Source organism: Cricetulus griseus, assembly GCF_003668045.3.
Source record: "Cricetulus griseus strain 17A/GY chromosome 1 unlocalized genomic scaffold, alternate assembly CriGri-PICRH-1.0 chr1_0, whole genome shotgun sequence".
NCBI lineage: Eukaryota > Metazoa > Chordata > Mammalia > Rodentia > Cricetidae > Cricetulus > Cricetulus griseus.
Window position 1 is genome coordinate 248,265,089 of NW_023276806.1, and position 17,520 is coordinate 248,282,608.

At 55.4% G+C, this 17,520-nt stretch overlaps 1 protein-coding gene across 1 annotated transcript in view; it reads right to left on the minus strand.

Moving 5' to 3' along the window:
• Positions 1 to 16,999, minus strand: part of Pde4c (phosphodiesterase 4C) — a 26,926-nt gene extending 9,927 nt beyond the window's left edge. The window contains exons 1-7 of the mRNA XM_027394734.2: positions 16,961 to 16,999; positions 13,335 to 13,540; positions 1,446 to 1,625; positions 980 to 1,016; positions 829 to 890; positions 652 to 704; positions 271 to 383 (exon numbers count right to left, since the gene is read on the minus strand). Of these exons, the coding sequence (XP_027250535.2) occupies positions 271 to 383; positions 652 to 704; positions 829 to 890; positions 980 to 1,016; positions 1,446 to 1,625; positions 13,335 to 13,540; positions 16,961 to 16,999 (690 nt within the window). The remainder of the gene's footprint in view (positions 1 to 270; positions 384 to 651; positions 705 to 828; positions 891 to 979; positions 1,017 to 1,445; positions 1,626 to 13,334; positions 13,541 to 16,960) is intronic.
• Positions 17,000 to 17,520: the final 521 nt, after the last annotated feature.

Below are 17,520 nucleotides of genomic sequence, written 5' to 3' on the forward strand. Positions count from 1 at the left end.
GGAGGAGGATGTCAGGGAGGAGGGAGAGCAGGAAGGAGGATGTCAGGGAGGAGGGAGAGCAGGGAGGAGGATGTCAGGGAGGAGGGAGAGCAGGGAGGAGGATGTCAGGGAGGTAGGAGAGCAGGGAGGAGGATGTCAGGGAGGAGGGAGAGCAGGGAGGAGGATGTCAGGGAGGTAGGAGAGCAGGGAGGAGGATGTCAGGGAGGAGGGAGAGCAGGAAGGAGGATGTCAGGGCGGAGGGCCAGCAGGGGCGCTGTGCTGTGTCCTCACCTTGTTGGATGCCATCTCACCCACAGAGCGGCGCGTCTGCAGTGTCTCCAGCTGCTCCAGGCACCAGTCCAGCTCCTCCAGGGTCTCCCGTGCCAGCTGTAGCCCAGCATCTTCTGAAGGCCAGGCGGGTCAGGGCAGGACCCCCAGTGAGGAGCCGGTGCCGTTCCCATCTCCGTACCTCAACCCCTGGAGCCCAAGGCCACAGTTCCACAGCCTTCTGTGAGTGGCTGGGTGACCCAGACAGGCCGCTATCCTCTCTGGTTTGTAATGTGGGCGGGCGGGGCGGGGGGGAGTTGGGTGCAAAGGTGGTTTTGGGGATGAATGAGCCGCAGTCCAAGAGCAGGCAGAAAGGACTCAAATGGTGTGAGTGGGGGAGCATACCTGTGGGGGCGGCAGGCTGGCTGCTACAGGGAGGGGTCCCCAGGAGCGGCTGCCTGCAGACAGGGAAGTCATAGAGGGTTCACCTTGCCAGGTCCTTCCAAACCTGCCCAACCCTCCCAGTCCCCCATTACCTCCACCCCCAAAAGACCCCATGCCTCCAGGCCTCTTCCGCAGTACCTGCCTGGGCCATGGGCAAGGGCGGCCACATTGCTTCGAACTGTCCTGAGACTGGCCAGGACCTGTGGCGAAGGCAGTGTTCAGCTGTAAGCGGAGGCCCAGCTCCCCCTGCATGTTCCCCGGCAGAGGGGCGTGGGCGGAGGACACCCACCTGAGCAAAGGGCGTGACAATCATGTCTTCTCCATGCCTGCAGGGAGGCCACCACTGAGGACATCTGCTGGCTTCACAAAGCCCTCCCCTCATGATTCCTGCCTTGGGCCCTCTGGTTCTGGCTTCCCAGAGAAAACTACAACCTCCCCAACCAGTCCTCCACGTTATCCACTTCTAAAGTGGGGAAACTGAGCCCCAAGGACAGTAAGGGGTCTTAGAGTCAGGACAGAAGTAATTGTTCCCTTTTCATCACAGCTACTAGGGAGCTCAAATACAAGTATTTGTTCAGTTGCTAATTGGCCTTACTGTTCACAGATTAGTGTGCTATTCTGTCCCCAACAAACTATTGGTATTTGTTATATGCTAGACATTAACCGTAATGCTCTGGGAAATGCCTGCTTCAACATCAAAACCTCACTTAAAGGGTTCCTTGGAAGAACTTGCTAAAAGGAGGAAGGGGCCTCACACGTCGCTGGCCACCGAGGAGTTCCGGGACACGGCCTTGGGTGAAGGCTCATGGTCGCTCTCGGAGCGGTACAGGAAGGACTCGCGCCGCAGGCCGTGCTGGCCAGGGGGCTGGAGCACGCGGCCAGACTGAGGGTCCAGGGGGCCCCGGCTGCTCGCAAACCCATTTTCCAGGTCAAAGCTGAAGGCAGGGACAGAAAGGTAGCGTCAGGGGGCAGAGAACATGTGTTCGTCGGTCGCATCCTCCCTGGGCCCGCAGCCTCCCACCTCCATCCCGCATGTCCGTCTGGGGTTCTTCCTGCTGCAGAGACAACTGGCAGAGACCACAAGTCCTGCTTAACCGCAGCCTAGGGAGTGTAGCCCCGCCCCACAAGCCCCGCCCACCGACCGCGCCCCCTGTGGAGTCCCCCCCCCTTCTGCGACCCCAGGGCCTCTCTGTTCCTCTCCTTGGGGTCAGAGGTCAAGGGGATGCGGGGTGCAGGTTCGCCTCCCCCATAGGGCTCCCAACTGTGACTCCATTCTCGGGGGTCCGACACCCTCTTCTGGCTTCCCACGCTTGAGACGCGCACACACTTTCAGGAGACAGACAAACTTCTAAAGAGAGGAGTGTGGGGCGGAAACGGGGCGGGAGGGCTGCCCCGAGTCACAGGGCGCAATCCACTGTTTCCGAGGACGCTTGGACCAGTTCGGATGGGGTCGTGCACCCTCGGCCGGGTCCCGCCAGATGCCCTCGGGGGAGGAGGAGGGGGAGGACGCGGGGAGGGCAGCAAGGAACGGACGAGCTTCGTGGCGTCGCTGTGGGGCTTCGTCCTCTTCCCTGTCCTAGGCTCAGGGCGCCCTGGGGTCATCCCAGTGCCTGCGGGGGCGGCCCCCTTCCGCGTCCCACTTCGGGACGACGGGAAAAACGGAAGCAGGGCACCTACGGGGTGCTGGGTTCGAATTCAGCCCTCGGGCGGGCCGGGACGCTGCTTTTCTTTCTGCTCTAAACTTAGACGGGGTTGGCGGGGTCAGGCGGCCGTTCCATGACGCGAACGGCACGGGGAGAGGTCCGGGTTCCGGCTGTGGGAACGGCGCGTGGGCCAGACGGGTAAACTGAGGCACCGAGCCTCAGAGGAACCTCAGACCGGCTTTCGGGTCCAACCTGCAGAGGCCCCGCCTCACTTTTGGGTACCAGACGGGCACTGCCTTCGCACCCTGGAGCCGGGGCTCGCGGTCCAGCCGCTAGACTGCTGTGTGGAGCTGCGCTCGGCCAGCGCGCACGCAGTCGCCGCCCCGGGAATGCTCGGGGCTGGCCGCAGCGCGCACTGTGACCGCGAACACGCCACGCCCGCCGGGTCAGCGCTCCTCAGCACCGGCAGGGGTCGAGCCCCGAAAGGGACCCGGCCCGGAGCTCGCACAAGCCTCCATCCGACCCTACAGCCCCGATCCCCACAAGACCACCAGGGTCCCCGAGGGGTGGGACGTCGGTCGGCCCTGCCCGTCCCCGTCCCCGCCCCGCGCGCCCTAGGTCGACCGGGTCGGGAGGAGACGTGCAGAGCCGCACAGCCGCAGAGGGGCCCTGGTGAAGGGGACAGACGGACAGACACAGACAGACAGTCACCCGCGGAGACGGAGGCAGGGCAGGGCAGGAGGAGGGGCGGGCGGCGGGCCCCAGCGTGGCTGCGCTGCCCCTGCCTGGCCCCCAGGTTCTTGTCCCGGACCCCGCTTGCTCGCCTCACCAAAGCGGATGGGCCACCGTGAAGCGGCGCTGCAGGCGGATGCTCTGGTTCATCAGCAGCTTCCGGAAGAGTGCGGGGGAGCCGCGCGGGGACCCCCGCGGGGAGTCAGGCGCAGAGGGGCACTGCATGGCCGGGCTGAGGCGGGACCCGGGAATCGGGGCCTTTTTAGATGCTCGGGGCGGAGCCGAGGACCAGGCCCCTCCCATCGCTGTGTGTCTCCCACCCTGGCGCCTGGGGGAAACTGAGGCACAGCACACGCTCTACTCTGTTCGCTAACTCTATTTTTAGTTATATATTTATTTACTAATTTTTTCTTTTAAAGACGGGGCCTCAGGTTGCCTAAGTTGACTTTGAACTCACTCTGTAGCCCAGGCTGATTGCAAACTCATGGTAATCCTCCTGTCTGAGCCTCCTGAGTGCTGGGAAGATAGATGTATGCCACCAAATCCTGGCTTAAGGGTTGGTGCAGGTGTCTGGGCTGAGAACTGCCTCACACCTGCCATTCCATCGCTGGGGCACCTGTGGACTTCAAAGTGAGAACCTGTCTCACAGAGTGATGTGGAGGATGGGAGAAGGATGTCCTTTCGTAGGGAGAGATCTCCGAGGTAGGGGCTGCCACAGCCCACAGTGATTCAGATCTATTCTTGGGTGAGGACACCCCTGAGATTGGACCAGGAGAGGGAAAATGAGGCACTGGGCTTCCCTGGTCGGTGGTCGGCAACACTGCAGCCCGGCTCCAGCTCCCAGGTCCCAGCATGACCCCATTGGCTCTGACGTTCCCCAGGCCCTGCATCTGGATCATTTCAATAGCTAGGCTGTCTCCCCGACAAACATCCGCCTGAAGAGCTTCCGCAGGGGCTGCTCCAGATGTCCCCACCCGCCAACAGTGAGACAGGTCTGTGAAGTCTCCAGGAGTCACAGAATCTAGTCGCATTTGACAAAAGGGGAAACTGAGGCTCATGCGTGTCACAGAATGCCCAATGGGCAGGCTAAGACGGTACAGACGGCTGTTTGGGGACCCACGCCCTGCAGCTTAGCCAGTCCTCTGTGTTCCCAGCAAGATGACACCCAGATTTCCAGTCACCCTGGGGATCTAAGGTGAATGGCTATGGAGTGAGACTTCAGTGGGGACCTAAGTGACGGTTCAGATGGGTCATGCGGCCCCATGTGTGAGGAGGCTCAGACACCGGGGAGCCCTTCCAACCCATGAATCCCCAACCCGACACCTGCTGGGAACAGACTTTACTGAGACCAAGATGAAAATACCATCTGTGGCTGCTGGGCCCCAGCTAATTATAGCCATTCCCCAGAGAGCAGAGGTCTCCAGCCAGGGTCCAGGGAGTCCTGACATCACTCCAGGCCTAAGGGAAGATCACTGTGGTCCCAGGGGCATTCAGTTCCACCCTCAAAATCATGGAAAATAGAAAGTGAAGACAACGATGAGATCTGTATGGTACCAAAAGCTGGCAGGGGCAGAGAGGTTGGGCCATTTGCCTGAGGTCACATAGCTATGAATGACAGAGTGAATTTGCAGGATCCCAGGTCAGCGAACTCCTGTGTCCAAGCTTCTTCCATTTAATTCATTAACTAATTATCCATCCCTCTGCAGTCCCAGCAGCCAGCCTAGCATTAACATTGTATTAATGGCTGTAGGATGACTGCTTCATTCACGGAGTCAAATTTGTATTTCATTAATGGCTCCAACAGTCATGTCTTTTTTTTTCTTTTTTTTTTTTAAAGATTTTATTTATTTATTATGTATACAGTCTATACAGTCTCCTGCCCGCATGCCAGCAGAGGGCACAAGATCTCATTTAAGGTGTTTGTGAGTCACCATGTGGTTGCTGGGAATTGAACTCAGGACCTCTGGAAGAACAGTCAATGCTCTTAACCGCTGAGCCATCTCTTCAGCCCCCAGTCATGTCTTTTTTAAAAAGATTTTATTTATTTATTATGTATACAGTCTTCTGCCTGCATGCCAGCAGAAGGCACCAGATCTCATTCAAGGTGGTTGTGAGCCACCATGTGGTTGCTGGGAATTGAACTCAGGACCTCTGGAAGAACAGTCAGTGCTCTTAACCACTGAGCCATCTCTCCAGTCCCAGTCATGTCTTATTAGTAGCTTTTGATACAGAGAAATGGCCACAGAGTAGAAGCCACAAGCCCGGGCTGGATGTTCCAAGTCTGGCTCCTGCGAGCTTCAAGAGTTACAGTCCTGCTAGGTAAGGGACCATGACTAGAAGTGAGGGCACAGGTGAGTGGCCCTTATCCTGTCCTGAATCCACATTGCTGTGTGACTTTAGGGAGTCCCAAAGCCTCTAGTGCCCTCAACACCCCACTGCCTTCATTCCTTTCTATTTGAATACCCTTTCCCCAAGGTGAGCACTTTTCTCCTCTGTTACCAGGAGGCCCAGAAACAAAGAAACAACAGAGCCAAGAGTTGGTGGCGCACACCTTTAATCCCAGCACTCGGGAGGCAGAGGCAGGAGGATCTCTGTTTGAGGCCAGCCTGGTCTCCAGAGTGAGTGCCAGGATAGGCTCCAAAGCTACACAGAGAAACCCTATCTTGAAAAACCAAATAAATAAATAAATAAATAAATAAATAAATAAATAAATAAATAAATAACTGGGATTGGCATCAAAGAAAGAAAGAAAGAAAGAAAGAAACTGAACAGAGCAGAGCCGCCTTCCTCTGGACCTTCCTATGGCTCTCCATCAACCTCAGCTTGAATTCACATCTGTGCAGCCTGCCTCTGCTGTGTTCTCTTAGCTGCCTGGGTTCCAGCATCTCCATCTGCTGTTCCAGGATCCAGCCAGCCCAAGTCGCACAAGGGTAAGGCCAGTCTGCTTTGCTTCCAGCCATACCCTCAGTGCCAGACAGCGAATAGGTGCTCCTATTCCAACTCACTTGGAAGAAGCAGGAAGTCTCCTCTTCCAGTCTCCTGCCACACCCTTCCATCTGAAGGTCTGCAGCCTCTGCTCCCTGTGCCGAGCACACCTTTCTCTCTGATCACCCTGGTTCACTTGTTCACTCCTTTGCTGAAGCACACCGTGCTCACACCTTCCAGCTGGGCCTGCCTGACTTATACCCTAGGACTCCCACCAAGCCACCCGTGAGCCCCTCTTTGTAGGTTCTCAATCCATACCTGGTAAGCAGTAGGTGCTTCATAAATGCTTTTTGAACAAGGTGTCCTGACCTTCCTGTGTGAGGGGCCTCAAATGGACCAGAGCGTCTGCCTCTCAGCCATGACCTTGACTCCCATGGGGTGAGCCCCTCCCTCCCTCCCACATGGCTGTGTGAAGCACACACACTAGTGGCTAAGCCAGGTGGGGGTCTCCCCTCCCCACACCACAGGAAGCCCAAAGGAAATGTGTTTGTTCTTTCTTGAAAATGGAAAATCATGAGTCATTGGAAGGGGTGGAGCAGGCCCTGCTGGGTCACCTGGGAAGGCAGACCCAGTCCCCTAGGCTGAAGGAACCATCTGTGCCTCTCCAGGGTGCTAGAAGCAGGGTCACAGGCTGTGTGGTGCTCGATGCTCCATGAACACAGCTTTCTCAGAGCGGGAAGGGATGCCGTCTAAGTTTCCTAGGCTGGACTTTAACCTGGGAGCTTGTTCTGTCCAAGGGCTTCTTCCCAGACCCACCAATGACTGTGCCTGGTTCTGGAGACATAGCCACAGATGGAGACACACACACACACACACACACACACACACACACACACACACACACACACACACACAGAGGCTGTCTCACACAAACACACATGCATACAGGCACACACACACACACAGGGAGACTCTGTCTCTCTCACACACACACAGGGAAGCTGTCTCTGTCTGTCTGTCTATCTCTCTCTCTCTCACACACACATACACACACACACAGGGAGGCTCTGTCTCTCTGTCTCTCTCACACACACAAGGAGGCTGTCTCTGTCTGTCTGTCTGTCTGTCTGTCTGTCTCTCTCTCTCTCACACACACACACAGGGAGGCTCTGTCTCTCTCTCACACACACAGGGAGGCTGTCTCTGTCTGTCTGTCTGTCTCTCTCTCTCTCTCTTACACACAGGGAGGCTGTCTCTGTCTGTCTGTCTGTCTGTCTCTCTCTCTCTCTCTTACACACAGGGAGGCTGTCTCTGTCTGTCTGTCTGTCTCTTACACACACACAGGGAGGCTCTCTCTCTCTCTCTCTCACACACACACACATGCACGCACGCATGGAGGCTGCCTCACACAAACACAACATGCATACCGGCACACACACACAGGGAGGTTCTCTGCCTCTTTTCTGTCTCTCTATTCATACACACACACACACACACACACACACACACACACACACACACGGAGGCTCTCTCTCCTCCCTCTCTCTCCTCCCTCTCTCTCTCCTCTCTCTCTCTCTCTCCCTCTCTCTGTCTTTCTCACACACACATGCTGTCTGCTGTCTCCACGGTGGAATCTCTCCAGTTTCTCACAATCCCACATGCCTTGTTCTAGAAGCAGGAGTTTATAAGCCCCACTGCTTTCTTTTTTCCTTTTTAGACAGGGTTCCATGTAGCCCAGGCTGGCCTTAAACTGGCTATGCAGCTGCGGATGACTGTGACGATGCCCTTGCCTCCAGTTCCAGTGCTGAGAGGAAGGTGTGTGGAGCCCAGGGCTTCAAGCATGGTAGGTGAGTGATCTCCCAGTGCAGCCGGAGACAGCCTCAGTTCCTCTTCCTTTCCTTTTTATGTTTTGTTTATTTTGTTTTTCCAGACAGGGTTTCTCTGTGTAGCCCTGGCTGTCCTGGCACTTGCTCTGTAGACCAGGCTGGCCTCGAACTCATAGAGATTCGCCTGCCTCTGCCCCCAAGTTCTGGGATCAAAGGTGTGTGCCACCACGACTGGCTATAATTTATTCTTACTACTTTTAAAATTAGATGTGTGGGATCAGTATGTCGGATCACCCCTGAGCTCACATCCTCTTGGAGAGAGCACACTACTGAAGCATCCCTCCAGGGTTGCCCCCTCCTCTTCCTTCTTTTCTCAATGTCTTCCAATGTAGATCAGGCTGCCCTGCAACTCTGCAATCCAGGCTGGCCTCCCCTCACAGAGATCTACCTGCCTCTGCCTCCTGAGCCCTGGGACTAAAGGCGTGCGCTACCACCACCCCTTGACTCCCAAATCCTTCTTAAATGCAAGAACTGACCTGTGTTCTGGCCCTCAAGACTGAGGCAAGTGGCAGGCCATGGGTGAATTGCTGTGGGTCCTATTCTTCCTTAGCAACCTAAGGGCCACTTAGATGCTAGGAGGGGTTTGCAGAACACCTTCAGACATTCCAGAGCAGCACTCCCCTCTGAAGCCCAGCAAGGACAGCCCCACCCAGCTGCCGACACACACATGGCCACCCCCCAAAAAACTCAGATGGGGACACAACTTTGTGTGACACACTCGAGTGGGGACCCACAGAGACACAAATGACAGGAGACTCACAACAGGCGGTAGGGCACTGTCCAGGCTGTCCTGTAGGAGCCACAGACACACCAGGAGCCCACGGCACTGGGCACCCTGAGTCACCCAGATCCACAGTAAACCATGCACCACCACCCACTTCCAAGGCTACATCACCTAGACACAGTTTTTCCGGCAAGGTGCCTTCTCATACCACAGGCTCCCCATGTGATCCCCAGGAGTAGCCCTGACCCTTCCACACCCCACCAGCCCAGCATCCCCCCACAGAAGGCCCTGGCCCCACAGCCCTCCACAATATGCTCCATCGCCTCCAGGTCACGCCCACACCCCACCTGCCAAAGAGCCCGGACACTTCACACTAGTGTGGGCTGCTCATCTCAGACCCCAGCCCACTGACCCCGCCCACAAACCTCAGGCTCCGCCCCTGCCACACCTCCAGAGAGATCAGGATGCTTCTGCACCCAACCAATGCACACCTCTGCATGCGCTCAACACCCTCAGCCGTCTGCAGACCACGCTCTCATGCCTTGCCCGTCTCTTCCAGGCTTGCCCCACCGACCCTGCCTTCCTAAAGGCTAGGCAGGACCTTCCCTCGCCCAACGTGTGTCTCCCCAAGTCTGACACCCCGCCCCTCCCACTACAGGCCACGCCCACTTCATAAGGTCCCACCCATCTCCTCCAGGTCCCGCCCACTTTGTGTAAGGAACTAGACTGCCCTTCCTCCTCGAGCAAACCCATCCGTGTCAGTCCCGCCCACTCGCTCCAGGTCGCGCCCCCTCAGTAGATGGCACCCCCCAAACTGGCCCCGCCCCATGTCCCGCCTTCTCAGACAGGCCCTGCCCCACCACCTACCGGCGGTGGAAGGAGCTGGGCCATGAGCGCCGGGACTTCACGAGCGCAGGCCGCTCGCTGGGCTCCGGGTCCGAGTGGAAGCGCCGCTGGATGCGGATGGGGCGCCGGGGCTGCCGCCACAGGTGGTTCGGGGCCCGGGGGACCCCTGCGCGGCCGACACCCGAGGTCTCCATGCGCCCCTCCGAAGCCAAGCAAAGGAAAGAGACTGTGGGTGGCCCCGGAGAGGCTGTGCACAGAGCCGGGGTCCCACCCCACGGAGCCTCCCTCTCCGCGGTGGCGGCGCTGAAGCCAGGCGCGGAAGATCGCAGGGCTCAGACGCGAGGCTGCGCCCACCCGTCACCGACGCCCCCACCCGGGCACTTGAGCGAGAAGCCTAGATTCAGGGTCTGGTCCCCGGAGACACAAGGCAGGCAGGTTCGAAGGTCCAGCCCCAGCCGGCAGGAGAGGGATCCCAGAAGGAGCAGACGCGCACACAGAGTCACAGGCCAGAGATCCCAAGAGCTAACGCGGGGACAGAGGGAAGCCAGCCACTTCTCACGAGCACCCTGCTGTGCTAAGACCTCTAAGGGCGTCCCCACCCCACCGAGCTAAAGAGCTACATTGGACACCCACCTTGCTGTGAGCTCAGGGCGGCCAGCAGCACACCGCAGACACCCCCGGGTTTTATAGGCTCACACCCTCGGCAGGCCACGAGATCTCATTGGCCCCCAAGACACCCCAGGGCTCCACCTTGCAACCGCGATTCCTGCCTCAAACCTCCATCTAGTCTCACCCCTCCCAGTTCTAGAAAACTCAGGATCCCACTCACCACCCCTCCTAGTCTCAGGGGGAATTTCCCGGAGAGTGGCAGAGAGCTGCAAGGACACTTTCCATCTTAATTAGCAGAAGGGTAAGTGAGTAGACAGCACTGGCAGGCCGGACGGGCGTGGAGCGGGAGGAGATGGCGATGACACTACCATGCCTCAGGCTTGGTGGAAGTCCCTTGACGGTACTGTGCTGGGAAGCGACTGGCAAGAATAGGCCTCAGGAGCTGTTATGAGGGTATGTAACATGGAAGCCATTCCAGCACTGTCCCTGTCCCAGGGCAGCAGCTTAGTCTGTGCAGGCACTTACCACTAAGCCTGAGGACTGAGCTTGGTCCCTGAGACCCACATGGTGAAAGAAAGAAAATCTCTCTGCCCCCTCTGCATGCTCTCTCTCTCTCTCTCTCTCTCTCTCTCTCTCTCTCTCTCTCCCCCCTCTCTTTTTCCCTCTCTCCTTCTCTCTTCCTCTCTCTGTCTTGCTCTCTCTCTCAGTCTCTCTGTCTTGTTCTCCCTTTCCCTCTCTCCCTCTTTCTGTCTTGTGCTGTCTCTCCTTTCCCCCCTCTTTCTCCTCCCCCTCTCTGGTTGGGCTTTCATTCTGAGACAGGGTCTGTGGGGTCTGAAATGAGAACTTCCCTCACAGGCTCATATGCTGTATGCTTGAGTGCTTGGTCCCCAGTCGATGGAACTGCTAGTGGGCTAGTGGGCAGGAGCTTTCCAGTGCTCCATGTTTAGTGAGACCCAAGGCTGAATCTCAAAATATTCCATAGCAGAAATACTTTGGTCCCCCACAGTGCATACCTTTAATCCCAGCGCTAGAGGCAGGGGCAGGTGGATCTCTGTGAGTTTGAGGGCAGCCAGAGCTGTTACATAGAGAAATCCTGTCTAGGAAAACAAAACAAAACAAAACAAACAAAAAAACAAAAAACAAAGAAAAAGCCCAGGCCTGGCCAGGCATTGGTGGTGCTCGCCTTTAATCCCAGCACTCAGGAGGCAGAGGCCGGCGGATCAAAACAAAGAAAAAGCCCAGGCCTGGCAGTCTTTCTCCATCTGTCTGCCTCCTGCCTAAGGATCAGATGTGAGCTCTCAGCTATTGCTCCAGCACCATGCCTGCCTTCGGGCTGCACGCTCCCCACCATGATGATCACGGACTGTAAGCCATACATTCTTTTATAAGTTACCTTGGTCAGCTGGGTGGTGGTAGCGACGCCTTTAATCCCAGCACTCGGGAGGCAGAGGCAGGTGGATCACTGTGAGTTCGAGACTAGCCTGTTCTACAAGAGCTAGTTCCAGGACAGCCTCCAAAGCCACAGAGAAACCCTGTCTCGAAAAACAAAAAGAAAAAACAAAACAAAACAAAACAAAACCAACAACAAAAAAAGTTACCTTGGTCATGGTGTCTCTTCTCAGCAATGGAACAGTGGCTAAGGATCTCACTTTGTAATTCAGGCTGGTTTGGAACTCACAGACATCCTCCTGCCTCTACTTCTGAGGTGATGGGATTAAAGCTGTGCACTACGTTTCACTCTCCTTGAAGGTTTAAAGCCCCACTTTGTCCCTCAGTCCTGCCTTCCACTCAGTCCTCACTGGACAGTGCTAAATTGCCACAAACCCTGTTTTCTACATTATACAGTGGGAGGCTCGGCAGGGGAAATCAAAACCACTGTGACACATTAGTGCCCACAATGATAGGCTGAGCTCCCATCTTGTTCCTCACACTGGTGCTGCAACTCAGATTCTGCCCACCCCAGCCCCGTCTGTTTCCACACCAGCCTGAGTGTCAGTTCTGCCCAGCAGCCCCTGAGCTGAGGCTGCCCTTGAACTCTTGCTCCGTCTGCCTTCATCATACCTGGTTTATACGGTGCTGGCTTCATACAAGCTACACAAGCCCTTTACCACCTGAACTCCAGCCCCGGCCCTATAGCACTTTGTCCTGGATGGTTTTATGTCGACTTGACGCAAGCTGGAGTCATCTGAGAGGAAGGAGTCTCAGTTGAGAAAATGTCTCCTTAAGATCAGGCTGTAGAGCTGGGTGTTGGTGGCGCATGCCTTTAATCCCAGCACTCCAGGTGGATCTCTGTGAGTTCCAGGCCAGCCTGGTCTACAAAGCTACACAGAAATCCTGTCTCAAAAAAAAAAAAAAAATCAGACTGTAGGCAAGCCAGTGGGACATTTTCTTAATTAGTGATGGATATGGGAGGGCTCAACCCATTGTGGGAGGTTCCACCCCTGGGCTGGAGGTCCTGGGTTCTACAAGAAAGCAGCTGAGCAAGCCAGGGAAAACAAGCCAGTAAGCAGCACCCTCCATGGCCTCTGCATCAGCTTCTGACTGGAGGTGCCTGCCCTGTGTGAGTTCCTGTCCTGACTGCCTTCCATGATGAACAGTGCTGTGGAAGCATAAGCCAAATAAACCTTTTTCTCCCCAAGTTGCTTTTTGGCCATGGTGTTTCATCACAGCAATAGAAACCCTAATCAGGACAGGGTTACAGGGTTTTAAATTTTAAAATGACATTTATTTATTTATTTATTTATTTATTGGGCAAGCAGGCACACACGCATTCCATAGTTGTGAGGATCGGGTCTACATGGATAGGCTCTCTCCTTCCACCATGCCAGCCCAGAGATTCCTTTCTTTCTTTCTTTCTTTCTTTCTTTCTTCCTTTTTGAAGACTGTGGCCCAAACTGGATGGCAACTCACCATTTTCCAGCTTCAGTCTCTCCAGTGCTGAGAGTACAGACCTGGGCAACCATACCCATCTGGCTTGGAGATCTTTTAAAAAGCCTATATGGTCAAATTGTTGCCCTAAAATGTCCCACCAACTGTACCCCTAGAGGTCTTGTGACATCCATCCTCTGCCTCCCAGCCCCAGGTTCTTTCAGCCAAACTGCATATTCTCTACCACCTGCTAGGCACGTTTATCTGGCTCGCCTTGACTAACTTCTGCTGTCAGCCTGAGCATGGCTGCCTCTTCCCCAGTCCTGGAACACAGTAGGCATACCCAAACTAACTTTGAGGGCCTGGGGCAGCACTAGCACTCTGCCTCCTCGGGCACACCTGGCTCCTCACCTGCTCTGAGCTGGGCTCTGGTTTCTCTCTGTCCCTCGAGTTCCAGTGGTGAAAACCACATGGGCTCCAGACTCTGCCTCTCCTGAGGACCCCAGGCAGCTGTACAATGGAGGCAGCAGCAGGGTCCCTGAGAAACGTCTGTGGATCACACCCTCACCTAGGGGGCTGGCAGGGACTGCTCCAGAATCCACTGGCTCCAGGACTCGCTAAGGAGACAGCAAGACAAGAGCAAGCGCCTCGTGCAGGGTTATTGCCTGCCAGGGGACTCTGAGCATCGCAGACCTCTCACTAGGACCAGCACTGAGAACCGCACCTCAGCCCAGCTTCCCTGGGTGCAGAGAAACCCTTGGGCCTCAGACCACACGTGTATGTATGGGAGGTATTATGGTTTTATTGCAGTTAATTTTTTATCGATTTATTTGTGGGCAGCACATACACACCATGGCCTACAAGTAGAGGTCAGAGGGCAACTATCAAGAGTTGGTTGTGTCCTTCCATCCTGTGGACCCCAGGACTGAACTCAGGCAGGCACTTGCGGAGCTATCTCCTCAACCCTACACCCCCCCCCCAAAACAAAACAAAACAAAACAAAACAAAACTTTGGCTGAGTGGTGGTGCTGCACTCGGGAAGCAGAGGCAGAAGCAGGCTGATCTCTGTGGGCCAGCCTGGAATACAGAGGGGGTGGTGCCAGGACAGCCCCGGATAAACCCTGTCTCGGAAAAACAAAACAAGACAAAACAAAAACAAAAACAAAAAACAGCCTCTGGGCTGTTGACACGCCCGGAATCTGGATGGCGAGGAGCTGTCCAGTGCTGACCTCAGCGGGCCCGCACAAAAAACGAGCCTTCTGGGAACAGTGCGGGAGGTGGGGACCAGAGGGCGGTTCAACCCTCGGCCTGTCTCCTTCCTGAGCTTCGCAAAGGCCTGTCTCTAGCATCAGACAGAAGAGTAAGTGGGGAAACTCACAGCCTCAGGACCAGAGTGGGTCCACGGGTAGGGATGGGCGAACAGACAGCGGCCGAGCCTGCTCTGGACCGTCCGGGTCTGGTCCCTGTAGGACTCACTAAAATACCCACCGTTATAGATAGCCCTCCCCATTCTCGGCTGAGGGCAGAGTGGGGCTCAGGTACTGGGCGGGGCTCATAGAAAAGTCCTATGTGGGGCTTAGGGAAGGCCTTGGGGCGGGGCTCGGGTTCTGTATTTTATTCTGGAAATACATTATTCGGGATTTTTGTGTGTGTGCTGTCCAGAGCCTTATACACACTAGATGCGAAACACGCCCTAAGATGTTCCTTGGAGGGTGTGACCAGGAACTCTCTGGGTTCCTAAGCTCATCAGAGCTCCACCTGCAGGCCTTTAGAATGCGGTTTGAAAACGGAGAGGGTGGTGGGTGTGACCAGGACTTATGATGAGTCCTGGTCACTCATTCGCCAACAATTTTAGGAGAGACCTGAGTTGGGCAGCACGGAGCAGACCCCGGTGGTAGAGCTTCAGGAAGCATGTGTGAGGTCAAAGTTCCATCTGCAGTCCTGCTCAGCGTTGGAGAGGCCAGACCAGACGTTGGGTCCTCAGCAGCACAGGGAGGGAGAGGGGGTGAGGCAGCCCAGCGGAGGGAGAGGGGGTGAGGCCCCGGGAAGAGGGTGCTCTGGCCTGGGTGGGGAGCAGCCTCAGGCGGGAACAACCTGGAGTAGACTTTCATCAGATCCCCGTGTGGTGTGCTGGTCCTTTCTAGACCCTATCCTAGGTAGGATTCCTAGGATATCCTAGGATATCCCTGGGCTGCTGGTTCCCTCTCCCAACCTTCCCAGCGCTTTTGGCCAGAATAGAAAACCCACACCCTCCCCATGGCTACCCAAGCCCTGTGTCCCCATGTCCTGCCCATGGCCAGTTGCTGCCTCCCTCAGCCCCTGAGGCTCACTCTCTCCCAGCCTCACCAGCCGCCTCCTCCAGGAACCCTTCCCCAGATCTCCCAGAGGCTGGGCTCGTTGCCAGGGCAAGGGTCTCAAGGAAGCAGGGCACACTTGAAGTCCCAGCACTTGGGAGACTGAGGCAGGAGCATTGCCATGAGTTCCCACACATCCTGGGCTACACAGTGAGATCATGTCTGAAAAAGAAATGTTTAAGCCATACGCACACAACTTTTTTGGAGGGAGAGGATGGGTTTGTTTTTTGTTTTTATTTTTCAATACATGGTGTCACTGTAGCCCTGGCTATCCTGGCACTGGCTCTGGAGTCCAGGCTGGCCTCAACCTCAGAGATCCGCCTGCCTCTGCCTCCCAAGTGCTGGGATTAAAGGCACCACCACTGGTAGGCAATGTGTACACCTTTGATCCCAGCATTCAAAAGGCAGAGGCATGTGGATCTCTATGAGTTTGAGGCTAGCCTGGTCTACATAATTAGACCTGCTCTCAAAAATGCTTTTCGTTTTAATTTTAAGAATGTTTCAATTTGCCGGGCGTTGGTGGTGCATGCCTTGAATCCCAGCACTCAGGAGGCAGAGGCAGGCGGATCTCTGTGAGTTTGAGGCCAGCCTGGTCTCCAGAGCAAGTGCCAGGATAGGCTCCAAAGCCACAGAGAAACCTTGTCTCAAAAAAACAAACAAACAAAAAACAAAAAAAAAAAAGAAAGAAAGAAAAGAAAGAATGCTTCAATTTAGAAAATAGGGCTTGTGAGATGGCTTGCCACACCAATGCTGAGGACTTGTGTTCAATCCCTGTTACCCACTCGATAGAAGGCGTGACCCTACTGCAACATTGCCCCCTGATGTCTGCGCTGTGGCATGGATACCCACAGACATTAACACAGGTATGCACGTGAACTCCCACCTAAGGTACGAAAGTCAAATATAATTTAAAAATTAAAGAAGAATAGGAAAGACCTGAGGAGATGGCTCAGTGGGTGGAGGTGCTTGGCGCTGAGCCTGAGGATCTGACTTCCATTCTCTGTATGGACAGTGAAAGGAGAGAGCCGAGCCGAGCCGACCCCAAAAATTGTCCTCTGGCCTCTACAGCACACACCATGGCACCCCACCACCACCACACACTAACTAAAAGTCACTTTTTAAAAGATTTTTTAATTTATTATACATAGAGTGTTCTGCGTACATGCATCCCTACAGGACAAAAGAGGATTACATCTCATTACAGATGGCTGTCAGCCATCATGTGGGTGCTGGGAATTGAACTCAGGACCTCTGGAAGAGCAGTCAGTGCCCTTCCAGTGCCATCTCTCCAGTCCATGCATGTCACTTTTTAAAGTGGACGTTGGTGGATTTGAGGCTAGGCTGGTCTACACAGTAAGTTCAAGGCCTGCCGGGGCTACATAGGAAGAGCCTGTCTCAAAAATAAATAGATAATTTAACTGACACCCTTTCCTGGCCTCAGGAGGCACTGCACCCATGTGGTACCACAGACATACATTTAGGCAGAACCATATATACATGAAATTTTAAAACTATTAATAAGTGAAAAATATCTTGCATTCGGGCCATGTGCTTGGCTTGGTGGTTCCCCAGAATCCTGGGGAGCCTCTCTATACCCAAGTCCCTGTGAACTCATAAAGGGCAACTCTGGGCAGGGACCTCAGGCCTTGGCTCCCCCTCTGAGCCCAGACCAATGCTCTCAACCTCACTTAGCAAGGACAGCGCGGTGCCTCTCCACCTCATGGTGCAGGCTTCACTAGATGAGGGAGGCAGCCACCCCTGCCCCACCCTGGAAGCCTAGAGCCACTTGAGCTTGGGCAGCCCTGAGCAGCTGCCTGAAGAGATTGCTGCAGACACCCACTCTCCTCCACAGCACCCTCCCTGGCCAGCTCAGCAGGACTCTGGTCCTTGGGGGTTCTGGACCCCAGTTCCCCAGATGCAGAACCCTGTCACACTGACACAGATCTGGTCCTCACTGCAGGCTGCTCTTGTGGGGATGTGCTTTGTGTGTGTTCTGTGACTGACTGCCTCAGGAGCAGAGGAGAGCCCCAGTCCCATTTCCAGCCAGGCCGTACCCTCAGGGTTGGAGGACGGGGTAGGGCAGGCTGACCACAAGGGCCTGAAGGTGTGTAAGTGGTGCTCAAATGTGTGACCAGGAGAAGCAGGGACAGAGTGGGCAGGGTGGGGGAGTAATTGTTAATGTGTTCACACAGCAGAGGACAGAAATAGCCTGAGATTGAGGCGACTTTACCTCAGTATTTTGG